At 53.3% G+C, this 25,029-nt stretch overlaps 2 protein-coding genes across 5 annotated transcripts in view; one reads left to right on the top strand and one right to left on the bottom strand.

The window, feature by feature from the left end:
• INSRR (insulin receptor related receptor) overlaps positions 1-10,736 on the top strand; it is a 39,218-nt gene extending 28,482 nt beyond the window's left edge. Inside the window, exons 13-22 of one of the 2 annotated variants that reach the window (XM_083590865.1) lie at positions 2,408-2,544; positions 3,238-3,403; positions 5,366-5,474; positions 5,791-5,861; positions 6,312-6,541; positions 7,073-7,183; positions 7,623-7,782; positions 8,048-8,177; positions 8,630-8,764; positions 9,093-10,736. In XM_083590865.1, the coding sequence (XP_083446991.1) occupies positions 2,408-2,544; positions 3,238-3,403; positions 5,366-5,474; positions 5,791-5,861; positions 6,312-6,541; positions 7,073-7,183; positions 7,623-7,782; positions 8,048-8,177; positions 8,630-8,764; positions 9,093-9,438 (1,595 nt within the window). In that variant the 3' untranslated portion in view covers positions 9,439-10,736. Of the gene's footprint in view, positions 1-2,407; positions 2,545-3,237; positions 3,404-5,362; positions 5,475-5,790; positions 5,862-6,311; positions 6,542-7,072; positions 7,184-7,622; positions 7,783-8,047; positions 8,178-8,629; positions 8,765-9,092 lie in introns of both variants that reach the window. The other variant, XM_083590864.1, reaches the window with a different exon arrangement.
• PEAR1 (platelet endothelial aggregation receptor 1) overlaps positions 10,172-25,029 on the bottom strand; it is a 42,885-nt gene continuing 28,027 nt past the window's right edge. For 2 of the 3 annotated variants that reach the window (XM_083590867.1, XM_083590866.1), the window contains exons 9-22: positions 23,080-23,292; positions 22,486-22,660; positions 18,755-18,875; positions 18,350-18,513; positions 17,584-17,686; positions 16,822-16,968; positions 16,503-16,631; positions 16,132-16,260; positions 15,442-15,660; positions 14,981-15,093; positions 13,875-13,989; positions 13,351-13,413; positions 12,611-12,842; positions 10,172-12,317 (exon numbers count right to left, since the gene is read on the bottom strand). In XM_083590867.1, coding sequence (XP_083446993.1) covers positions 11,954-12,317; positions 12,611-12,842; positions 13,351-13,413; positions 13,875-13,989; positions 14,981-15,093; positions 15,442-15,660; positions 16,132-16,260; positions 16,503-16,631; positions 16,822-16,968; positions 17,584-17,686; positions 18,350-18,513; positions 18,755-18,875; positions 22,486-22,660; positions 23,080-23,292 — 2,287 coding nt within the window. In that variant the 3' untranslated portion in view covers positions 10,172-11,953. The remainder of the gene's footprint in view (positions 12,318-12,610; positions 12,843-13,350; positions 13,414-13,874; positions 13,990-14,980; positions 15,094-15,441; positions 15,661-16,131; positions 16,261-16,502; positions 16,632-16,821; positions 16,969-17,583; positions 17,687-18,349; positions 18,514-18,754; positions 18,876-22,485; positions 22,661-23,079; positions 23,293-25,029) is intronic. The other variant, XM_083590868.1, reaches the window with a different exon arrangement.

The following is a 25,029-nucleotide window of genomic DNA, read 5'->3' as shown; positions in this document are numbered from 1 at the left end:
CCAATCCGAAGGATAATGCTGATATATCCAGAATTCCCCTGTTTGGTGATCTTCTATCCGATGCTCTTTGCTCTAGTCCTCTATCTGGTGATCTTCTATCCGATGCTCTTGGCTCTTTTCCAAGTCCCTTCTGCAGATCTTCTTCGTATTTATCCAAAAACTTTACTTTATCTTCTACTGATCTTATTTTTATTTTCCTTCCTTTGAAACTGAAGGACAGACCTTGGGGAAACTCCCACCTGAAAATGATTTTGTTCCTTCTCAACAGGGCAACCAAATCTTTGTAGACAGGTCTAAGATCCAAAAGATATTTCGGGACGTCTTTAAAAATTTCCACTCTTGACTGTTGTACTTCTAGGTTCTTCTGGTAGTGCCAACCCAATATTTTATCTCTCTCTTCTTTAGTTTGAAGGGAAATCAAACAGTCTCTTATTCTATTCTTCTCTTTTTTCCCTCCTCTTCCAAGTCTGAAGGCCCTCACAATTCTGAACTCTTCTTGACCCAAGTCCAGGTCCCAAAAGTTAGCAATTTCCTGTGTGAGAAAGTCTGTCAAACTTTCCTTCTCCAATTCAGGTAGGGCTCTGATCCTCAGATTCGTCTGTTTTTCTTTAAGTTCAATCATAGCAAGCGTCAACTTATGGTCATCAAGTTGCCTCTGTAGGGCTGGGACTCACTCTCTCTCCAATTGTGTTACTTTACATTCAGCAGCAACAGCTTTCTCCCTAGCTTCCTCCGCAGTCTGCCGTATCAAAGTAGATTCCTGTATCAAATTCTGGATAGTTTCTGTATTGGTATTCACCTTTTGTCCCAGATTATTTATACTTTCTGTATTTAAGTCAATTTTAGTAGTTGCGGCATCCACTTTCTTGTTAAGCTGTTCCAATGAATCATTTATCTTATTTAATGCAACCGCTAAGGCCTCTTCTGTTGACATTCCTCTTGGTTTTGAGTGTACTGGTGCTGAAGCAGCAGCAGAAGAGGCAGAGGGGCCTGATGTTGAGGCTCTCCTAGGTTGCTGCCAAGTCCTCCCAGACCTTAATGTTTTTTCAGCAGTTGACTGGTCTGTTTTTTCCTTTCCATTTACCATAACACTTAAAAGATTCAAGGTCAGTCCCAGAATCTCACAGTTCTTTATCTTGCAGCTGGAAATTCCCCTAGCCCAGCTCTTGTAAACAACCAGTTTCAAAGGCTTCCACTAGGGGGAAACAGTTTCTATCTATATTAATCAGTAATGTCCTCTTTTTAAACACAGTTACAACAATCCAAAGTTAGTTTCAGTTTTTAGTTACTTTTACTCCCTTTTAAAAGCAGCTGGAGAAGTAGAAACAATGTATTTCTCTTATTTAGCTAGCTGTCAATGAACGTTCTAAACGCTGTCAATGAACATTCCAAAAGACGTCAGTCCTACTAGCAGCCCGTTTCCAGGTCAGAGCGGCGGTGTTTTAGCTCTCTTCGCTCTCTCCTGCAGGGATACTCAATCCACAACTCCCCCCCCTTCTCCTGCCTCCAAAGGGGGGTTTAATGTTCTTTACCAATGGAAATTTAGTCTTTTACAATAGGCTTTCCAAGACTTCAGCTTGCAGCCTCATTGCTTCAGTCTATTTACAAAAGGGGAAGGCGGACTTCCTGTTTTGAACCTCCCCGTTACGATACCAAATTAAACGTTTAAAAATCCAATTCTCCCGCTTCAGCTCTACTCACGGGTAATTACTTTGAAATCAAATTGTCCACAGGAAAAAGTCAGCGCTCTCCGGCAACAGCTATGCGGCTTTGCTCCATGGAAGAAACAGACGATTCGAAGCACCGCGCCACTCACCCCACTTCGCTCCGGACCCCTGAAACCGGGTTTCCCTGCGAGTAGGGGAGGCGCAAAGGGTGCCCGCCGAATCCCACGCTCACAGGCTTCTCCCGCCTGTGATTTTTTGCGGGTCTCCGCCTTGTGGCTTCCAGGTTCTGACGAGATCATGCAGAGGCCACACGCCAGCTTCCCAAGACTTCATTCAGCAAGGCACTCCATCTCACTTTCTGGGGTCTCAGGAATGTTGCGCAGGGCTCTCATGAGATCTTGCTGGAACTTGGAAGCTGCTGCAACCGCTTCTCTGGTGGTGACGGTGGCAGGGGCTTGTTTGTGGAGTCACACTTTGGATTCTGCCACCTGAGGCGGTTGCCGTAGTCTGCCTCATGGGTGGTCCAGCTCTGGGAATGATGCAAATGTGATCCAGGAATGAGCATTTTGCACAAGGTGTCCCATGAGCTATGAAGAGCTCTGTGCTCCTTCTCGCCCTGCCTGGGCAAAGGGTGGAAGGAAGGGAGAGTGTGATGGGCTTCTGTCAGCCGTACTAAATCCCACACCTGACTCCACTTGAAGCCGACTCAGGAGTTCCTTTGCTTTGCTCTCTCTGCTCAGCTCAAGCAGACAACATCCCTGGCAACGTGACCTGGGAGCCAGCAGGGAAAAACCGAGTCCTCCTCAAGTGGGAGGAGCCGAAGAACCCCAACGGGCTCATCCTGAAGTACGAGATCAAGTACAGCCGGGAGAGTGAGGTGAGGAAGGGGCTGGAGGCCTAGTGGTGGCAGCAGGGCCAAGCGCTGGAACATTTATTAGCAGCAGGAGACGGAAGGTTTGAAGATTCAGGACAAGCAGGAGAGAGGAATTTGCTGCCGCACAAGGTAGTGATGGTGACTGACTTCAAAGAGGGATTAGAGCTGTTAATGGAGGATAAGGCTCTCTAATGTTACTAGTAGTCATGATGGATCAGAGGCAGTGTGCTCAACAACACCAGCAGTGGGGATAGATGCCTTCGGGGCATCTGGTTGGTGACTGTGAGAAGGAGCAGGATTTTGGAGTAGTTGGTCCCCCTTTGGCCTGATCCAGCAGCAGTGGCACCCTGGCTCTGGTTAACTAGACCCTGCCACTTGCAGCCACTGCATCCTTGCCCCCCCCCACCAGCAGCCACAAGCCTGGGGTTTCAAACTTTCCCACCTACAGGCCTACTGTAAAGAGTGATCCACAGGCCCCTGAGGCAGTGGCGTAGCGTGGGTTGTCAGCACCCGGGGCAAGGCAAGTAATTTGCGCCCCCTAACCCGTGGATTTTAGCACTCGAGTGCGAGCACGCCCCCCCCCCAGATGTTGCACCCGGTGCAGCCGGCCCCTCCTGCACCCCCCACGCTACGCCACTGCCCTGAGGCACCACTCACGCCTGTCTCCTCCTCGGTTTCCTTCTTCCTCTCCTGCAGAAAGTTACCTCGGTTGTCTGTGTCTCTCGCCACCGCTACACTCGGAACGGGGGCTACCTCCTCGACCTCCTCCAGCCTGGAAATTACTCTGCCAAGGTCCGGGCCACTTCACTGTCAGGGAACGGCTCGTGGACCGGACTGATCAAGTTTTACATCCTGGGGCCGGGTAGGTGGTGGAGGCTGAGCATGCGCAAGAAAGAGAATGGTGGACTTGGACTAAGCAACCCTGGCAGTTCAGGGAGGTTCATCTGGTGACACAACGGAGAAACCCTGTGATGTCGGGGGGGGGCAGCGGGAGGCAGGGCAAGCAAGGACGCCTGGAACAGTTTGTATCTCTGGTTTAACTTCTCATGAAAATGTGGCCCCAGATGCTGGCAGGTGGGGTGTTCTGGGGAACTCCAGAAAAAAAGTTTTCCTTTAGGCCACTTTCAGGGCAACCTTGGGGGCGAATGGTGAAAGAGATCCCTTCGGGGCAAAGAGGAGAAGCACACAGCTGCTTGGATGAATAAGAACAGGGGAGGGGAACCTGCTGCTGTTCCTGGGCTCCAGCCCCAGGAGACAGCAGGACCAGCTGCCTGAAAACCTGGTAGGAGCTGTAGTCCAGTCCTCACCCCCTTCCATAAATAGATGGTGGCTTTGTGGGCCTTGGTGACAAAAGGAGACTAATCAGCCCCAAAAGTGAGCATCACCCAGGAACCTAGCCTGGCACTCTATGTGGGGCTATGTAGTGTGACCCGGAAACTGCAATTAATCCAGAATGCGGCAGCTAGACTGGTGACTGGGAGCAGCTGCTGGGACCATAAAACACCAATCCTGAAAGACCTACATTGGCTCCCAGTACGTTTCCAAGCACAATTCAAAGTGTTGGTGCTGACCTTTAAAGCCCCACAGGGCCTTGGCCCAGTAGACCTGAAGGAGCATCTCCATCCCCATCACTCAGCCAGACACTGAGGTCCAGAGCCGAGGGCCTTCTGGCAGTTCCCTCCCTGCGAGAAGATTACAGGGAACCAGGCAGAGGGCCTTCTTGGTGATGGCTCCCACCCTGTGGAACACCCTCCCATAATAAACAATTATCCAACTTTTAGAAGACATCTGAAGGCAGCCCTGTTTAGGGAAGTTTTCAGTGTTTGATCTTTTATTGCTTTATTATTATTATTATTATTATTATTATTATTATTATTATTATTATTATTATGATGATGATGGGAGCTGCCCAGAGTGGCTAGGGAAACCCAGCCAGATGAGCGGGGTATAAATAATAAATTATTATTATTACTATTATTAAGATTTTAACACTTGCTAGATCCAGGGATTAGAGTAGTCTGGCTCCCACAAACTCACAATAATACATAATTTTATTTGTATGCTGCCTTTCCATAGTTCAAACCATGCTCGAGGTGGCTTACAACATGAAAAAATACAGTATTACAGAAATAATCACCAACAATAAATAAAACATTAAAAAATACACAGCCAAATTGGACAATTTCCACATAAATCATAATAAAATCTAAAATAAAGATTTAAAAAATCAGTAACAACCCCCTTTAACACCCCCCTCCCAAAACAATATACTCCAGTCCAAGTGTCTAGAGATTAATAGACAGAAAAGGGAGCAACTGCTTTATGTCTCCAGTAATCAAGGCTGCCATTGTGCAGAAAGTGATGTGGTCTCTCTACCTCTAGGAGCGCAGAAGGGAGGATGTTTATGGGGACAATATTTCTATTCCTCAGAGGCTTAGCATGTCCCATCCACTTAATTAGGGAGCCCAAATGATGGCCAGCAGTTGTACCAAAATGCTGTGGGTCATTTAGTGCATAAATTTAGAATCCTTTTTATCACGTGGTGCCAAATGTTAGGAAAGCAGACAAAATATTGCCCCAGACCAGCAAATGGAATTCAGAGTAGCCATTGAGTGGGGTGTGTGTGTGTGTGTGTGTGTGTTGTGTACATGTCGTTTCTAAGAGCCTGAAATGGCCCAGGATTCCCCCTTAGGATATTAAAAACACACAAACAAACCCAGTTGGGGCAAGTGGTTTGATCAATGTTAAATAGTTATGTAATAATTACATGTTTCTTTCTCTGCCCTCCAAAACTTACTTCCATCATGAACCCCCCTACAAGTAGAGGAAGAGGAACCCGGAAACTTCTATGTGCTCTTGACGCTGATGCCCGTTGTCTTGATGGTGGGGATCACTTGCCTGGCCGTCTTTGTTTTCTTATACAACAAGAAAAGGTAATATGGAGCCGGCAGGACACTGGCGCTGTTAGAGATGCCCCCCCCCCGTGGCCCTCCAGATGTTGTGGGTCTCCATCCCCCAAGAGCCAGCCTGGCTGATGGTCAGTGTGTGTCCCTTCCAGAACCTTCTCTGGGGAAGGGTCGGCTCACACTTTCTACTGGCAGAGAAGTGTTGATTTAACTTGACATGGACCAGGTCAGCAATGACGTTGGACCAAAATCCCACAGGAGGGTCCTAAGGGGGAGGGGAACTCACCGCCACTGTGGTCCCTGCCATGCAAAGGACCTTGAGCCCTTTGTCTCTCCCTCCCAGAAGCACAGAGGGATACCCCAGTGGCACGCTGTACGCCTCAGTCAACCCTGAATACTTCAGCACCTCAAACAGTGAGTACGGCTCACCTTTCGAAGGCAGAGGCAGAGGTGGGCAGGACGCCATTTCCACAGGGGCGCCCTCTGTCTGTGAGGGCAAAGGTGGAGCATTGCTATGGAACTGACTGATGCTGCTGCTGCTGCCCTAAGCCTCCCCTGTCCCTAGCCGGGGGCTCTCCAGGTTTTCCTGGACTCCCGGCTTGCATCATCATCCCTGACCACGCTGGGACTGATGGGAGTTTTGGTCCAGTTCTTTTAGAGGGCAGCAGGTTGGGGAAGCAGCAGCTGTGCCCCCCCCCTCAGTGTTGCAGCAGGGCTTGTGCAGGAGGACTCCCCACCTGATTCTACCCTTGGCCTTGCCACTCCACCTCCTTCCAGGCCCCCCAGCCTTGCCTCCGGGGGGCATATGTGTGTGCCCCACACTGAGTGCTTTGTGCTTTTCCTTCGGTGCCTCTCCTTGGCTAGTGTACGTCCCGGACGAGTGGGAGGTGCCGCGGGAGAAGATAACGGTGCTGCGGGAGCTGGGCCAGGGCTCCTTTGGGATGGTCTACGAAGGGCTTGCCAAGGACATTGAGCAGGAGGGAGAGAAGACCAGGGTGGCCCTGAAGACGGTCAACGAGCTGGCCACCACGCGGGAGCGCATCGAGTTCCTGAATGAGGCCTCGGTCATGAAAGCCTTCAGGTGCCACCACGTGGTAAGTGGGCCGGCCCTCCCCTTGGACAGCTGAGGAAAAGCAGCATATGGTACCAGAGCTGCTATTGTTGTGCTTTGTTCTCCTGGGGGAGACGCTCGTGGGACATTCTGCCTCGGGTGCCAAAATAACTTGATCAGCCTTGGGGATTATGCAACTTGATCTGTGGGTTGGTGGGCAGCGTCTGCTGCAAAATACCTCAGGGCAGCCCTGCCTGGATTCCCAGAGAGGAACAGGCTAGATTTCAGCTTCCATGTGGTTGGATGACGTGGGCTGTGCCAAAGTTGGATGACCAACTGCAGCAATGCAAAGAGGGAAAGTCGTTGCCCCCGTCTTGCTCTGCTAGAGGGTTGGAGGTGATCTGCCAGGTGCTCATCCTGCCCCATTCAACTCCGCAGTGTGGGAATGCTAATACTGGCCTACTCTGTGGGGGTGGCATTAGGGTTACTAGACCCCCCTCCTGCGTGTGCTCTGAGCACTTTGAGAGCATCCTCTACATGCCAGCTGGCCTCTTTTATCTCTGCTGGCTCTCAGGTCCGTCTTCTTGGCGTAGTCTCCCAGGGCCAGCCTGCCTTGGTCATCATGGAGCTGATGACGAGGGGGGACCTGAAAAGCTACCTCCGTTCCCTCAGGCCGGAAGCTGAGGTGAGTGACGTGCAGAGCCTCCCCAAGGCTTTCCTCTAGGGCTCAAGCAAAGCAGCCTGCTTGGGTGGAGAAGCAGTTGCACCTGTTTGCAGCAGAGCAACATGTCGCCAATACAGTCCAAAGCCAGAGGGTGGGGATTGCCCACATTACGCTATGGGAAGCTGGGCTTTCATTTGTGCTGAAGTTCCATTGCCCAGGGCACTGAGGGAGTTCATAAACTCCTTTCCCATCTTGGAGGGTGGCGTCCAGTCTGGGGTCTCCTTGCCTGCCGGCTTTTGCCAGCTTCGAATAGTAGCTGGAAGACAAAACCAAAGTATGGAGACAGACTGAGCACATGGCATTCTCCGGGAGTGGCTGAGGAAATTTTCCCAGAGAAGAAGTCCTGTTGGTCTCTTCCCCCCTGCCCTGGGACAGGCTATTTTGTGGTTCTTTCTCATAGAATAACCCTGGCTTGCCTCCCCCATCGCTGAGGGACATGATCCAGATGGCTGGCGAGATCGCGGATGGCATGGCCTACCTGAACGCCAAGAAGTTTGTCCACCGGGATCTTGCTGCCCGCAACTGCATGGTGTCAGAGGACTTTACTGTGAAGATTGGGGGTGAGGCCAGGTTGGGGTTCAGGGGTGTTATCACTGTCGTTCTCTACGAGTAGAGGTGGTCGTGGTTGAGGCTCGGATGCCCAGGGGGGTAGCAGCGTTTGTTTGCTGCTGCAGCAACAATCCCCTCCCCCATTTCTGGTGGCCCCGACCTCCCTGGAGCAGACCTCCTGGTGCCCCGAGGGCTCCCTGCAGCTCCGACTGCAGCTCCTCTGGCTGCCTGTCTCCCTCCCTGCCAAATTCTCTTCATCTTGGTTCCCCTCAAAAGATTTCGGCATGACCAGGGACATCTATGAGACGGACTATTACCGCAAAGGGGGGAAAGGTCTGCTGCCTGTCCGCTGGATGTCCCCGGAAGCCCTGAAGGACGGCCTCTTCAACACACACTCGGACATCTGGTGGGTGTTTGGGAGAGGAAGGGGCAGGCTTGTCCTCCAGAGCAGCAGGGGGCGGGGGCGGCAGGTTTCCAGTCCCAGGGAGTTCTGGCACACCTTGTCACCTTTGTTTACCCTTCCATGGTATTTTCACTCAAGGATAATCTGGGATTGGAAGCAGGTACTTTCAAGGATGTGTGTGACAGAGGCTGAGGGTGGCAGGTGTGGCTCCTGCTCATGGCACTCTCTAGTGAGCCACGTCTTGTTTGCTGGTCTTTGTGGGGCAGAGGGAGGAGGCGGAGGCCCTGCACTTGAGCAGCATCTTGGTTTGGACCCTCGTGTGTGGGGCCTGTCCGCTCCCTCCCACCGTAAACCTTGCGAAGAGCAGCTGTGCCCAATGGCTGTCCTGGGTGCCTCTCCTCACCTGTGCCCTGTGGCAAGAGGCAAGGAGGAAGAGGCTGACTCTTCTCTTGCAGGTCCTTTGGGGTGGTGCTGTGGGAAATCGCGACCCTGGCTGAGCAGCCCTACCAGGGCATGTCCAACGAGCAGGTCCTGCACTTCGTGATGGACAACGGCGTCCTGGAGAAGCCAGAGAACTGTCCCCAGAAGCTGTAAGCGCCCCAGCAGTGTCTGTCTGTCAGTCCATCCATCCAGGTAGCATCTGGGCTGTGCAAAGGCAGATGCGCCTCCCTCCCCCTCCCCTCCCCTCGGGCCCCTTGCTGGCAGTCCTTGGGCTGTGCATGGCCTGTGGGGGCCTCCCCATCTGGGCCCCCACAGCAAGGCGGCTTGAAACACTCCTCCTCTTGGGAGCCAGCAGCAGGCTGGTGTCAAGGCTGCCTTGTGGAGCCTTTGGGGTGGGGGTGGTGCAGTAGTGGAGGGGGAAGTGACCCCCTGCCGTTCTCACTCTCCACCCCACTCCCGCCCTTGTGGATCTTCCAGCCACGAGCTGATGACCTGGTGCTGGCAGCAGAACCCCCGCCTCCGCCCCACCTTCGCCCAGATCCTGGAGAGCATCAAGGACGACATGAGCACCGCCTTCCGCACCCACTCCTTCTTCTACAGCCTGGAGAACAAATGCTGCAGCTCCTGGGAGGCTTCGGACACAGAGACGGAGCAGCTACTTCTGAGTGGGGAGGAGGAGGAGGAAGCAGCACCTGAGCCGGCCCCCCCTCAGGGCGCCCCCATCCTCAACGGCAGCCCACTCCTCGCTCTGGGCCTTGGCAGGGACCCCTTGCAGAGCCAGCCTACAAACTTCTGCCAACCCAATGGGAAGGTGGGCCTCTGAAGAAGGGCACCACCCTGGGGCCCACCTCACAGGAGACCCCCCCTTGCCCTCTTTGGGACCTGCGGAAAAGCCAGGATGCTTCTGGGCTGCCTACCATGGCGGCTGGAGCAGAGAAAGGACCCCTTCCAGGGGGAGGACCACCTGGTGACACTCCCTCAGGGTGACAGGAAGGAGTCTCTTTTTAGGAGCAGATGACTTGACTGGGCGCTCCTTTTCTTCCCGAGGGCCTTGGCCCGTTCTGGCTGCCTGCAGGTTGCCTTGCAGGCATTTCTCCCTTCAGCCACTTTGGACAGGGGGGTGCTGTGGGCAGCCTCCTCCCTGCCCCCCATCACTGTGGGCTGTGGCTTCGTGGGGAGAATTTGCAATCCTTCTGCTGGGGGCGAACTGGCTCTCCTCAGCGGTCCAGGAGCCAGAGATCCACTTAGGCTCCCCGTGGCAGCCTTGCCCAGGGATTTCACGCTCCTTTGTGGGACTGGTGCACAAGTGAACTCCTGGGCCATGGGGCTAAAAGGTGCAGCCAGCGCCTGTGAAGGAAGCTGAAGGCCAAATGGACTGGCTGAAGAGCTCCCTGGCTTTGGGAAGGTCGAAGGATGGGCAGACTTTCCCACAGCCCATTCCTGACTCTGGGTGTGTTGGGGATGAGGGGCCCCAAATGTGTTCATCCCCACAGCCACTCCAGAGGAGTTACCTTCTTTCCTTTATATCTCACCTCTCTTCAGAATGGCACCCAGACTGGCATACTTTTTTTTTAATAAATAGAAGAGTAACTAACTGCCTTGAGAGAGGCTTCCTAGGAAGTCTCCCATCCAGTGCGGCCTTACTTTGCAAAGTCCCAGATTCTGGCCCGGCAGCTGGGGCCTCCTCCCCACTGCACTTTCCCAGCTGTTGCAAGGATCTCTTCAGACCAAGTGGCCACTTCAGTCCTAATGCCTGCTCCTTGTCACAGACGAGATCCTGCAGTTTCACTGGCCTCCCCAGATGTGGACTAGAAGCACTGGGGGGTCAGTATTTTGCTGAAACTAAGGGGTTCAGGTGAGGTCACTCCCTGGATGGGGGGATCCTCTCTCCATGCAACCATTTGTGCTGCTTTGGATTCTGTGCTGGAAGAAAAGTAGGGTATAAACATAAGAGCCCCATCTCTGGAGCTGGCTGTGGGTGGGTGGGTGGGCTGCATGAGCTGCTCCTCCTCTCCCCCATTACTGCAAAGGTGCTTTTGTTATTGCTGGATGTGATCGGCTGCTTCCACAAAGTGAAGTGCAAGCCTTTGAACTCTGAATAAACCAGTTTGTTTTCCTGTAGAGATGTCCAGGTGAGCCCGATGGGCGCCTCTTTTATCAGCATTGCAAGAGGCAGCTCTGCTAAAACTTGCTTCCAGCATGAAGAACTGAAACCAACCTCCCTCCCATAGGAATTAAGTTTCTAATGGGACCAGGTGGTTTTATAATTAGCCCAACTGCAGCGGTGTGTGTTAAGAGAGTGTCGCTGCGGTGAGAGGGGTTCTTCCTCTGTATCAGCTGCTGGCTCCATGAAGATTTTCCCCTCACACGGACACACACAAAAACACGTGTGTGATATAAGTGCATCTGTTCCAGCTCTGGGCGTCCCCACGGTGCTCATGTGGCGCCTCTAAGGTTCATAAAGGAATGTGGGCTTTTGACTGGAAAAGGTGCCCTGTTTCCCTGGCGCATTGATCTTTGAAGACTTTTCAAGAGTTTCTGACAGTGCAAAACTTGGCTTACAGAGAGTATGTGACCCCTTTGTACATGGATTTACAGACTCCTGCAAGGAAGTCAGGCTTATGAGTTCTGCTGGCTCATCCTCAGTTAAGCCTTTTCATGTTGCAAAATATGCAAGACTGAAACTGCCTGTTTGGACCTTACAGGAGACAGTTTTGGGAAGGCAGATTGCAAGCTGTGGTTGGGGAAAGGGATTCTTGAAACAAAGGGTCGTCCTTGTTGCACCTTGTAATCCGGAGCGAATGACAGTGCAAACACGCAGCAGGCCTCAAGAAGGGGGCTGCTATAAAATGCAGGGGGGGGGGGAGAGAGACAATTCCTTTGAACATAGTAGTTCACTGAGATGAAGAACTTTCTAATGGCAAGAGCTGTTTGACAGTGGAACGGACTCCCTCAGAAAGTGGCGGCTCTCCGTCCTTGGAGGTTTTAAAGCAGAGGTTGGATGGCCACCTGGCCGGGATGCTCTAGTTGAGATTCTTGCATTGCAGGGGGTTGGACTAGATGACCCCCTGGGGTCCCTTCCAACTCTATAGTTCTATGATTCTAATGAAGGTGATCTCTGTACATGATGCAACCCCCGTTGGCCTATAAGGTGCTTTCCCCCTGCCCCACTTTGCTTTCTTTCATGGGACTGAAGAAGTGGCTAGTCTCTGTCGAAGTTGGGGGCAGGGAAGAGACAGAGACATCTGCCCCCACCCAAGAAGCGCTGGAAAGGAGCCAAGCAGCCGTCCCCTTGATGCTGTGCCTCTGCTGGTGGCTGCCTTGGGAAATGATCCCAGCTAGTCAAAATGCCAGCCCAGGAGACTGGGCAAAGTGGTTCCTCTAGTGGCGCTGGGGCCCAGATCCGCCACGTCCTGCCCCCATGGCAGCTGCGAAGAAGCCTGGTGCCCGGAGGGATGAAGGTCCTGCTGCTGCTGAGCCAGTTGGAACTCAGTCCTTCCCTGAGAAGATGGGGGGGGGCAGGGGGCTCTGGCCCTCCTCACCGGTCCTGCCTGCGGAGGGGGGGCGATGGCGGGTAGTGCCTGACGGGGGGCACGTCGTAGTGGGCAGGGATGTGGCTGTTCTTGGGGGAGTCGTAGTGGTTGGGGGGAATGGTGGAGGCTGCGTGTGAAGAGATGCCTCCTGCGCCAGCCGAGCAGCTGCCTGGAATGGGGAGGAAGAGGAAGGAGGTGGTCAGCGTTTCCACGGGACACAGAGGAGGGTGCAAAGTGAGGGCACGGGGAAGCTCAGCCCAGTTGCAAAAATGGAAATGTTGAGGAACGGAGGAAGCTGCCATCTGCTGAATCAGACCAACAGCCCATCTCAGGCTTGTCTACACTGACTGGCAGCCGCAGCTCTCCAGGAGTCCAGGCAGGGAGCCTCTCTGCCTGGCACTGAGCTGCATCCCTTGCCACCAAGCAAGAAGGGAAATGAGAGTCATAACCCCCCCCCAATACCTCCTGCCTCCTCCTTTTCCTCCCTCCTCCTCCTCCAGGCTCTGGGCAGCCTCCTCAAAGAGGCCGATCTCGGCGTAGGACATCTCGCGCTTGACGGGGGACTTCATCTCCATGTAGCTTCCCTCCGAGGGCTTCCCTGTGAGGACGGGCAGGTCCTTGATGGTGGCATAGGGGTTCTCGCTGCTCAGGGAACTGTCGCTCCGTCGGTACAAGGTCTCCTCCTTAGCGTAGCCTGGAAGGGGAGGAGGGGCTTTGAGCAGTATCGCGGGCCCCCTGCAAGGGCAGTCGCAGACCCCGCCCTGGACTTGGTGGCACCAGGCAGAAGTGAGGCCAGAAAGGGCCCACCAGAACGATCCAGGGTTGGCGCAACCCCCCTACAAAGGAAGGTTGCAGCATTTGGGGCTTTTCAGTTTAGAGAAAATAGGAGGAGGAGGAGAGATGATTGGAGTGTATAAAATGATGCATGGTGTGGCAAAGTGGGCAGAGAAAAGTTTTTCTTTCTCATAACACCAGAACTTTTGGACGTCCCAAGGAAGCCGATTTTGGGAGGATTCAGGACAGATAAGAGAGTTTCCTCATGCTGGGCATAGTTAATCAGTGGAACTCCCTCCCACAGGAGGAGGGGAGGACCACCAACCTGGATGGAGGAGAAAACAAATTCGTGGAGGAGGAGAGGCCTATCAATGGCTACTCGCCAGGATGGCTTTGCTGTGCCCTCCACAGGCAGGCAATGCTCTTACCTTTGCTGTAATACCTTCCAAGTCCGTTAGTGTAGCTGTAGCTGCGGTCCATCTGGGGGCCTCCTGCAGAAAAGGAAACGGAGTCCAGGAGGGGGAGGGATTCTGTTGGGTGAAGCTCACTGGGTCTGAGCCCCAGAACCTATCAGTGGGGTTCAGACCTGGCACAGCACATGTGGAGGAGAGGACACCCTGACCAGCTGATGGTGGAAACAGACTCATGTGAAGCCTCACAGCGACACCTGCTGCCATTTGGGGTCCATCAAGTTGCTGAAGGTGGTTCTGGAACATTCCTTGCTCCCCCATTTCCAGGGAGGCCTCCAGGTTTGCAGGAAAGGCCAAACCCCTTAGGGAGAAATGTGTGCTGGGGTGGCCGCCCTTTGGGGAAGGGTCTCTGCAGGAGCGGCAACAGGGACAAGGGCACTCTGTGAAAAAGTGGCCGTGTTCCTGAGTGACGGGCACAGGTGGGTCTCTTTGCCGCAGCCCAGGGCTCGTGGTGGAGGAGGAGGGAGATGCCACAGCCTTACCTGGCTCTGCTGGAGTGGCTCTGTGGTGCTTCCAGTCGGCGGGCAGCGTGGCGTTGCAGTCGGCCCCACACACTCCCGGCCAGTCTCGCTCTAGGTTCTTTGTGCTGCTGATCAGCTGGGGAGGGGGAAGAAAACAGGCAGTCACCCTGGCGCCAGACTGCGTGGGACCCTAACTCAAACAAAAGTTTCTCTCCAACAATTAAGATTCTTTATCCAAGACATCTGTGAAGGCTAGGGGTGGAATGGGCAAGGGCCTGGCAGATGAAATTCCTTCCTTGGGGTGGGGCTTGTTATGGGGCTCCCTTTCCAGGTCCATGTTTAAGCACGTGGCTTCTGTGCTCCAGGCACGTCTCCCTGTTTAAAACCCATCCCGGAAAGTGTCTGTCTTTATTACCGACCACAGCCAAGTGGGGCTCAGCAACATGGAACTGTCCAATGCCAGCTGCGGTTTGCAAGTGACCAAAATTGTACCCTGCAGAAGCCACACTTGGCACCATAGCTGGCTCCCTCCAGGGGTGCAAATCAGAAGAAGCCAAACAAACATACAGCTACTTGGGTTTTGGTTTGCACACAGGTGCCCAGACTGGTGAGTGGACTTTTTGTGCAGTAAAAAGGAGGAAAGTGACGCTGCCACCACTTTGGAAGTTCTGCCTCCTGCAGCAAAGAGCCCAGTCCCTGCGCACCTCTCAGAAATGGGAGAGGAAATGTCCCTTTAGACATGCGTTTCTTTATTTTCCAACTCTAAAAGCACACATCTGACAACACACAATAAACTTCCTGGCAATTTTGTAATCCTATGCTGTAAATTACAGTAGACCCGCAACTTAACGAAGTGGCAGCTTTGTGTTAGTGGTCCAGGAATAAATGAACGAATGCCAAGTGGGGAGAGAGCAGTTGAAAAGGGCTGCCTGAGATCTCACCAAGGCCCCCTGTCCCTTCCAGGGGTCTTCCTGACTTTGTGCCATTTTGCACAAACCCCCAGAATGCAGCCCCCATGTAAGTTGTGGGCCTACTGCATAATGAATGCCCAAACGCCCTCGCCAGGTGAAAGGCCCAAGGCCCCGCCAGCCCCGGAGTGGGGCTGCACTCCCCGGAGAGATCCTTACCTTGCTGGGGCCGGGCTGCTCAGGGGGGCTGGGGCAGGGGAGGCTGGGGCAGCAGGGCGACAGGGTGTGGTAGCTGGGGTTGGAGTAGTAGTGGGTGCAGCTGGGAGGGACGTCTAGGCAGAAAGGCAGACGGAGACAGGTGAGTACAAAAGCCCCCCATTCTCTGGAAATTCACCGCCCTCACCATCCCGCCCCAGCCCAATTTCATAGATATTGTAGAGCTGAATCACAGAATAGCAGAGTTGGAAGGGATCCCAAGTGTCATCTAGTCCAACCCTCTACAAAACTATAGGGTGGCCATGCTGGCAGGTGACTGCCCAGCCTCTGCTTAAAATCCTCCAAGGAAGGAGACCTCTTCACCTTCCAAGGGAATCCGTTCTTACTGTCAGAAAGTTCTCCAAGACTTGAGTCTTGCTTTGTGAGGGTGGCGTGAAGAGAGAGCCAGGCGGGGCAGTCCTCACCTGGCACGGCGTACTCTGAGGCATCCATCCTCGCTGTGGTGTAGGCCACAGCCATGTGGCGATGCTCCTTGTCCTTCTGCCAGTGCCGGTAGCAGAGGAAGGCCGCCAGCATGCCCACCAGCAGGACAGCCAGGGTGACGATGCCCATCACGGCCCCCAGGGAGGGGTTGCCAGCAGGAATGGCAGGAACCATGGTCAGGGGGGGCGGGTCGAGTGTCCCTGCACAGGGAGGCAGCAGAGTTGCACCTTCTTGCCAGAAATGGGGACCCCCATCTCTTGAAGAGGGTGGACAAGCTCCCCCCTCCAGGAGCTTCTCTCCTCCTGGGTTCAGAGGGGACCACCTACCCTCCACCATTTAGAGACTGGCAGACAGGAGGAGATCTTCTCACCTCCCCACCTGAGCAGAGCCATTTCAGTTTCTCCGCACCTGTGTCTGCTCACAAAAGTCTATTGTGGTGGATGCCCAAGGGGCACTTTGACCTGCCACCCCCTTCTTCCTCCTCCTCCTCCTCCTCCTCCTCAAACCACAGAGTTTTAGCATTGGAAGGGTTCTCCAAGGCTCATCCAGTCCAAACCTCCCACCCTGTAATGCAGGAATCACAGCTGAAGCATTCTCCTCCTCCTCGCAGTTGAGAGCCCCTTTCACTCATGGGAGTGGAGAGAGGGAAGCGGGGGCCTCTTCGTACTTACGGGTCTCACAGTGTGCTCCAGTGTAGCCAGAGGGGCACAGGCACCTCCCGGAGTCTGGCTCGCAGGGGGCCACCCACCAACACTGGCACCGCTGGGTGCAGCTGGCCCCAAAGAACCCTGCAGGGCAGCCTGTGGAGAGAGCAGAGCAGGCATAGAGGCGGCGGGGGGGCCGCCCACCATTTGAAATGTAGGCAGAGCCCAGCTACACAGGCCAGGTGGGTCCTCCTCCTCCTCTTCCACAGCCAGGTAGCACAGGTACCCTCCCTTGGGGCACAGCAGCCAGCAAGAGGGTTGTGCCCAGGACAGGCCATGTGCCAAAGTTTCTCCCCCTCCTCTCCGCATTGTCTCCTTCCAACAAGTGGATAACTCACGTTCGGAGCAGTCACTGCCTGTCCAGCCGAGAGGGCAATCACACAAACCGTCCACTGGGTGGCAGATGGAGTGGTTGGCACACTTGCAGGGCACAGAGCATTTCTTGCCGTAACGCCCTGGCTGACAGGCTGGAGGGGGAGAGAGGGAGCTCAGTGCCAGAGCAGCAGACTTCTTGGGCTTCCCACCGCCTGTCCCCGTGGGGAGGGCAGTCTGCCCCGGCAGCCAGGGCCACCACGGAGCCCACCGAGACTCAGCCCATCTGACACGCCCCCCCCCCCACTGGGCTGGCTCTCTTGGTAGGCTGGCTAGCTTACTTACGGCGCTGGCAGGTGGCACCCCGGAAGCCTGGGGGGCAGTCGCAGCTCCCATCCCTGGGGGAGCAGGTGGCCCCGTTCTTGCAGAGACATAGCTGGCTGCAGTTGGGCCCCCACAGGCCGTCTGCGCACTCCTGGCTGCAATTGGGGCCTGGGGGACAAAGGAGCAGGAAGCAGCTCAGCACCACCTGCGAGTGGCTGACAGCAGATCCTGCAGACTCTGCCACCTTTGTCAGGCCAGACTGTAAGAAAAGCTCTGCAGGACAGCACAATGAGCAGGCCTTTGCTGCTCTCATTGCCACTCGGGAGGCTCCCTCACCAGGTTCAGTTGCATTTCACCAGACTTTCCCTCCACTAGCATTTGAGCCGCCTATCAGGATAGTCCACATTTTGGCCAGGGCTTCAACAGGAGCGCCAGTCGTATCAGCTGGAAAACCCCCCTGAGCTGTCTGGAAACCCATTGGATCCATCAGCCTCCAAGGGTGGACCATCCTCATAGGGGTCTGTGTCCCCCGCACCTCTGCAAAGGTGAAAAGGTGAAGAAAGCCTCAATCTCAACAGGAAGTGATCTTTCCCTGACAAGGGACTGATGTCAACATGCCCCACTTTCAGATCACCCTGAAAGAAGGAAGGGTTCCTCCAGCAGGCCTGCCTTGCCCTTAAGCCACTCACAGGTGGCTGGAACCCCAGCCTTGCCTGACAACCCCTAACCCTCTCCAGCCCAGGACCCACGGCAGGTGGGAGATTGAGCCCCGCCCCTGCTCACCTGTCCACCCAGGTAGGCAGTGGCATTGCCCCAGAACAGGATCACAGCGTTCTGCGTTCTGGCAGGAGCACCTGCTGCTGCAGCTGAGACCGTAGAAGCCTTCCTGGGGGAAGGAGGGAGAAGGGGGCTTGCTCAGCCGTGCAGTGGACAGGAAGGCACAAGAGAAATCTCCCCACTAGTGGTTCTGTCCCTCTTCGCTAGCCACCCCTGGATTTGGAAAGGAGGGACTGTCCCGCCACCATCCCCTGCACAACTCTGGCAAGTCCCCGCTCCCCCACTTGTCAGGCAAGATGTCTCATGCACAAGAGGCATAGCCCTCTTCCAGCTGCCCAGGTGCCAAGGCAGGAGGCCACTCCACAGGTGTGCCCAGGGCGCATCCCCAGCTCTGCAGCGAGACGGGTCAGAAAGCAGCCCTTTGAGAAGCTCTGTTCCTGTCAGGCAGATCCTGGATCACCCAGACTGGGCACACAAGGAGCTGGCAGCCTCAGCTTTGGCAACAGACAGGGGCAATTGCCCACCCCACTACAATCCATTTGCCAGAAGCAGGGTGATGCCCAGCTCCCATACCCCGAGTTGAGCCATGTAAAGAGGGGAGGGGGAAACTGCCCACCTGGTGCAGTGGGGGGACCTGGAAAAGGAAGTGGAGAAAGCCCCCCGCTCAGTGCCTCTCCCGGGACAGCCACAGCAGCCCCCCAAAGGAATCTGTCTATATATTGGTGGCAGCTTAACCCTGCTCCTTACCCTCCCTTCCCCAAGGGCCACCTACCGGGCAGGGCTCCTCACACTGGCGGCCATGCCAGCCTGCCGCGCATGCGCATGCCCCACTGACCGGGCTGCAGGAAGCTCCGTTGGTGCAGCGGCAGGTCTCGTTGCAAGCAGAGCCCCAGGTGCCTGCGGGGCAGGGGAGGGAGCAGTCTGCGCCTTGCCAACCTGGGGAGGCAAAATTGGCAGGAAACAAGGTGCCCGAGGCAGGGAGGGGGAGAAAGGGAGAACAGAGGTACACACAGAAATGGAGCCTGGATTTTCTGCCCCCTCCTTATGCTTTGCACTAGCAGAACATGCCAAGCCTGGCCAAGGGAAATAACTCCGGATGACCTCAAGGTATCCCTAAAGGCGGGTTCCCGTAACCTGCTGCCTCCCCACTCCCCATGTCTCCCCCCACCTTTCCTACCTTCCTTGCAGACACAGGTCCCGTCAATGGGAGAGCAGGCGAGGGCACTGTGGCAGGTGCAAGGCAGGGAGCAGTTGACCCCAAAGGTCTCAGGAGGGCAGTGGCTGGAGCAGTGGGCACCCTGAGGGCACAAGATGGGTGTGAGGGGAAGGAGGGGCCATGCACAGCTGGGGGGACAATCCCCCCAATGCACCCCTTTCCTTTCTGGTGTTACCTGAATTTATGGAAAGGTTGGGGGGCTTGCCCCTCCAGCAGACATCATACCCCCCAACTACCAAACTCAACACAATCACTCCGCAAATGTTCCCACAAAACACTTCATCACACAGTTTCTTCCTATCTCTATTCAAAGGGCCTCCACTGCACATTACAAAATGCAACAGTTCACTGATAAATGTATCTAAGTATTGGCCCAATGGGAAAATTTTAGAAAGTCAGTATTGGATTTGCACCATTCCAACTTCGTTCTGTTCAGGAAGGAAATGGCTACCAAGAGGGGAGTCTGGGATGTCAGCAGCCATAATCCCTCAAGCCTGAGACCATGGTAGAATCATAGAATCATAGAGTTGGAAGAGACCACAAGGGCCATCGAGTCCAACCCCCTGCCAAGCAGGAAACACCATCAGAGCACTCCTGACATATGGTTGTCACGCCTCTGCTTAAAGACCTCCAAAGAAGGAGACTCCACCACACTCCTTGGCAGCAAATTCCACGGTCGAACAGCTCTTACTGTCAGGAAGTTCTTCCTAATGTTTAGGTGGAATCTTCTTTCTTGTAGTTTGGATCCATTGCTCCGTGTCCGCTTCTCTGGAGCAGCAGAAAACAACCTTTCTCCCTCCTCTATGTGACATCCTTTTATATATTTGAACATGGCTATCATATCACCCCTTAACCTCCTCTTCTCCAGGCTAAACATGCCCAGCTCCCTTAGCCGTTCCTCATAAGGCATCGTTTCCAGGCCTTTGACCATTTTGGTTTCCCTCCTCTGGACACGTTCCAGTTTGTCAGTGTCCTTCTTGAACTGTGGTGCCCAGAACTGGACACAGTACTCCAGGTGAGGTCTGACCAGAGCAGAATACAGTGGCACTATTACTTCCCTTGATCTAGATGCTATACTCCTATTGATGCAGCCCAGAATTGCATTGCCTTTTTTAGCTGCCGCGTCACACTGTTGGCTCATGTCAAGTTTGTGGTCAACCAAGACTCCTAGATCATTTTCACATGTACTGCTCTCAAGCCAGGTGTCACCCATCTTGTATTTGTGCCTCTCATTTTTTTTGCCCAAGTGCAATACTTTACATTTCTTCCTGTTAAAATTCATCTTAAGACCGGGCCCAAGACAGAACCCTGTGGCACCCCACTAGTCACTCTTCTCCAGGATGAAGAGGAACCATTGATGAGCACCCTTTGGGTTCGGTCAGTCAGCCAGTTACAATTCCACTGAGTGGTAGCATAGTCAAGTCCGCATTTTACCAGCTTCTTTACAAGAATATCATGGGGCACCTTGTCAAATGCCTTGCTGAAATCAAGGTAGGCTACATCCACTGTTTTCCCTTCATCTACCAGGGCTGTAATTCTGTCAAAGAATGAGATCAGGTTAGTCTGACATGACTTATTTTTCAGAAATCCATGCTGACTATTGGTGATCACAGCATTCCTTTCTAGGTGCTCACAGACTGTTTGCTTAATGATCTGCTCCAGAATCTTCCCTGGTATTGATGTCAGACTGACTGGGCGGTAATTATTTGGGTCCTCTCTTTCCCCCTTTTTGAAAATAGGGACAACATTTGCCCTCCTCCAGTTTGCCGGGACTTCGCCTGTTCTCCAGGAATTCTCAAAGATGACTGCCAGTGGTTCTGAGATCACATCTGCCAGTTCTTTTAATACTCTTGGATGCAGTTCATCTGGCCCTGGAGACTTGAATACATCTAAACTAGCCAAGTATTCTTGTACTATCTCCTTAGTTATTCTGGGCTGTGTTTCCTCTGCTGAATCATTTGCTCCAAATTCTTCAGGTCGGGCATTGTTTTCTTTATCGGAGAAGACTGAGGCAAAGAAGGCATTGAGGAGTTCAGCCATTTCTGTGTCCCCTGTTTACATTTCACCATCTTCTCCTCTGAGTGAACCCACTGTTTCTTTGTTCTTCCTTTTGCTACGAACATACCCATAAAAGCCTTTTTTGTTGCTTTTAACCTCTCTAGCAAGCCTGAGTTCATTCTGTGCTTTAGCTTTTCTGACTTTGTGTCGACACGTGCTGGCTATTTGTTTGAATTCCTCTTTGGTGGTTTCCCCCCTTTTCCATTTTTTGTACACATCCTTTTTTAATCTTAACTCAGTTAAAAGTTCTTTAGATAGCCACCCTGGCTTCTTTAGGCACCTTCCATGTTTCCGTCTCATTGGTATTGCCTGAAGTTGTGCTTTTACTATCTCCCTCTTAACAAACTCCCAGCCATCATGAACTCCCTTTCCTTTTAGTATTACTGTCCATGGGATCTCACCCAGCACTTCCCTAAGTTTTATGAAGTCGGCTTTCTTAAAGTCAAGCAAACTTCAGAAGAGCATGATCACTCGCGCCTAATGATCCTTCCACTTCTACCCCACTAACCAGGTCATCAACATTGGTTAGGACCAGATCTAAAATGGCTGTTCCTCTTGTTGCTTCTCCCACTTTCTGGACAATGAAGTTGTCTGCAAGGCCAGTGAGGAATCTGTTTGACCTTATGCTCTTGGCTGAGTTTGACATCCAACAAATATCCGGGTAATTGAAGTCCCCCATTACTACTATCTCCCTTCCTTTTGCATGCTTGGCCATCTGTCCCAGGAAGGCATCATCTATGTCCTCCGTTTGGCTTGGGGATCTGGGGGTACTCAGCAGCTTCCTTGCCTGGGTGATAATCGCTGGCATCCTGGCCTCTGAGTGCCAGACACAGGTAGCCATTCCAGAAACAATAGAAACCCAACTTCAGTTTATTAGGATCTTGGTCAAGATCCAGGGGTGTGCTTATCTTGACCGGGAGAACAGGAACATGTACATACTCACCTTTTGTTTTACTTAATGGGTGTGAGGTGGAGGTCAAGGGAGGGATGGGGGGAAACCTGATGCTCAGGTTTCTGCCAGAAGACCCCTCCCAGATTATGACATAGCTGTGTATATGATGTATGTGTGATGTTTCACTCAGGGTGTTGTGGGTAAAAGGGGAAACTTATAAAGCAGCGAGCCATCCTTTCTTTGGGGCTTCTTTCTGCTTCTTCCATGTGGTAGTTGGAAGTCCTGTTGCAACAGTTCCTTGAATAAAAAGCAGGCCTACAGACTGCTGTTTTGCTCCAGTACTCTTAGCTGGTGTCTTTGTCTGGCAAATCCAAGTGAGCCAGGAGTTTTCCTTTAACACTGGCGTCAAGGGGAGGAAAATATTCCAGCACAGAACCAGGGGTGAGACCCCCTATCAGGATGCCCAAGTTTTTCTCTCCTGCAAATGGCCCTTTAAAATTTTTGAGACCCCCCCAATCTGTTTCCTGCCTGCCCCACCTGGCAATGCAAGCCCACAGGACCTTCAGAGTGGCCATCAGGCTGTGGGTTAGGAGAGCGATTTTACTTGCAGTTCCAATTTGTCACACCCTCCCCTTCAAATACACGATCCAGGCTCTGCTTGCCAGTGGGGCACAACCCTTTCCTGCCCATGCTAGATGTAGCCACCGCAGGGCCTAGGATGGAACCTCCGAGGGGGACTCACCATGTAGCCTGGCGGGCAAGCGCAGAGCCCCGTCTCGCCGTCGCAGGTCCCTCCGTTCAGGCACAAACAGGGCTCCTGGCAGCCAAAGCCGTGGTGCCCAGGGGGGCAGGTCTCGTTGCAGAAGAGTCCTGCCCAGCCCGGCTTGCAGGTGCATTCTCCCGAGAGTGGGTGGCAGCTGGGGGGGGGGGCAAACAAGGAGATGATGGCTGCTCCCGGACATCTTCCCTCGACAGCTTCTAGCTTCTCTGAGCCTGGAGGCCGGGGGGAGGGGGGAGGCCCAGAGAAGAAGGGCTTTGTGGGGGGCAGGGGGTGCAAAAGGCAAATCTTCCCCATCTGCCAAATGGGGACAGATCAGTGGAGAAGCCCGTCTCCCGCAGGGACGCCCCTGCCAGGGGGCAGAGCAGGAGGACTCAGGTGGGACCTTGCTCTTGAAGGAGGGCTGGGCCAAGAGAGATCCAGGCAGCCTCTGTACAAATAAAGAGGGCAGGGAGGGCAAGGGGAGTTTCCAGAGCTTCTTTTCCACCTGGAAGTCTCATTCTAGGCTTCCGGTTTGCAGGTGACCAAAAGGAGAAAGAGGGGCACCTGCCCGCCTACCTCTGTGTGTGGTGCGGGTGGCAGAGGCAGGGCAGGTGGCAGGAGAGGCCGTGGAGACCTGGCAGGCACTTTCGCTCCTCGCAGCGGCTGCCCAGGAAGCCGGCTTCGCAGAGACAGGCTCCGTTGATGTGGAAGCAGCGCCCGCCGTTGGCGCAGTCGCACTCCTGCCTGCAGTCCTGCCCGTAGCGGCCGATGGGGCACTTCTCGCGGCACCTGAGAGCGTGGGGAGAAAGAGACCACGGTTGTTATGGATATCAATTTAATTTCCTGAAATGGGAATGTTTGCTTAGGTGGATTTGCTGTGTATTTTTAGTATGGTATTTTCCCCCTTTGGCTATAGCTCTCTCATGTGATTGGCTGACTGTGAGTCACATGGGAAAGGCATTCCATTCCGTTGTGACTGTTATTCCAGCAACTGTCGTTTTTTAACTGCCTTTTCTGCTCTTCTCTCTCCCTGTGTGTGAGGGAGAATGGCTGAGAGAGAGAGGTTTCTTCAGGATCCTGAGTGCCTGTCAGCATGATCTGCCTGAAGTGACGCAGAAAGAGGAAGATCCCGAAATGTTAATAGGGAGAATCCTGTGCAGGAACAAAGTGAATAAGCATGAGATTGTAGGTGTGTTCTCAGTTATATGTTTATGAAAGGAAAGTTATTTGACTATAAAGAGTCTGGATATTCTATGGTCTTTATCAATCACCCAGAAGAGTTATTTAGCTTCCTAGCTGTAAGCCACTCTGTATATCATCAACACACACACAGACACCCCCCAAACAAGGGGTGGGGTGCAGAAGGATGTAGAGCTGATCAAGATCCATTTAAGAAAGGACATCGTTCTTCAGTATGCGGTTTTATGAAACACCAATGACAGCTGGCAACAGATTCTGAATTTAACACCATCCTCGTGGCTGCTTTTAAAGTCTGAGGGATTATTTTTCTATATGAAGGAAAAACTCATGGGGGGGGGCAGGGAGGGACAAGCCTTGTGGCTGGCACAGCTGATGAGAGAGAACTGGTGCAGCGAGGTGCCCAGGAGAAAGGAGCTTTTCCCCACTCCAGCCCCTCATCTCAGCCTCTTTTGCCATGAATGGGGCTAAGGCAGGCTCCATGGGGGTGCTACAAATGCCCCCCAGGTGTGCCTGAAGCCCCCTGCATCCCCTGGCCTCCTCTCCTTCCTCTGACTTAGATGGGAAAACCATCAGGGGCTTAATTTTTCTCCTCCATTGTCTGCATTAAAAAGCTGGCAGAGAGCAGTGTTTCCTTCCCCTCCAGGCTGCATCCTTTTCTCACCCGGGGGAAAGATCCACTCGCCAAGGGGGGGCCCAACTGGTTTCCTCCACAAATACTCACCAACTGGGGCTGCAGCTGTTGAGCCGCACAGCAGGGAGAAGGAGGGGCTGGGGGCAGAAGGAGAAGGGGCCACGTGGGGCCAGCCTGTCCAGCAGCCCTGGGACTCCAGGAAGGGGGCTGCTGGGCCACCCAGGGGCACAAGCTCCCCACCTGCCGGCGACCCTTGTAAGGCCAGTACAGGTATGCTACTTAGGTATCCCTTGTCTTCCCATCATCATTTCTTTTTTTATTTGCCATAGGTTTTATTAAAGTCAAAAAAAGATATACAAACGCTAATATCCAATATCTTTTTAGAATCCCAAAGATGAAATAAAATAAAAACACAAGCCAAAAAGAGGAACAGAAAAGGGGGGGGGGGAGAAAAAAAGGGAAAAGAATAAAAGGAAAACTTCTGATTCTTTGTTTTTCTGCTATATATAGAAAGTTATTCAAAACATCCACTCCAAGGTAATACCCAACTATTCCGCTTTCTAAAAACCAATATTTTCTTCAATTCTCAGATCCAGATATCATAAGTTCATTTCCTTTTTCATGCAAAAAGTCCAAAAGGGATTTCCAGTCTTTAGTAAATACCAACAATTATTTTTCTCTAATTAAACACATCA

Source organism: Podarcis filfolensis (genome assembly GCF_964270895.1).
Source record: "Podarcis filfolensis genome assembly, chromosome: 16".
NCBI lineage: Eukaryota > Metazoa > Chordata > Lepidosauria > Squamata > Lacertidae > Podarcis > Podarcis filfolensis.
Note: the sequence above shows the minus strand (reverse complement) of the source record. Positions and strands in the feature narration are given on the sequence as shown.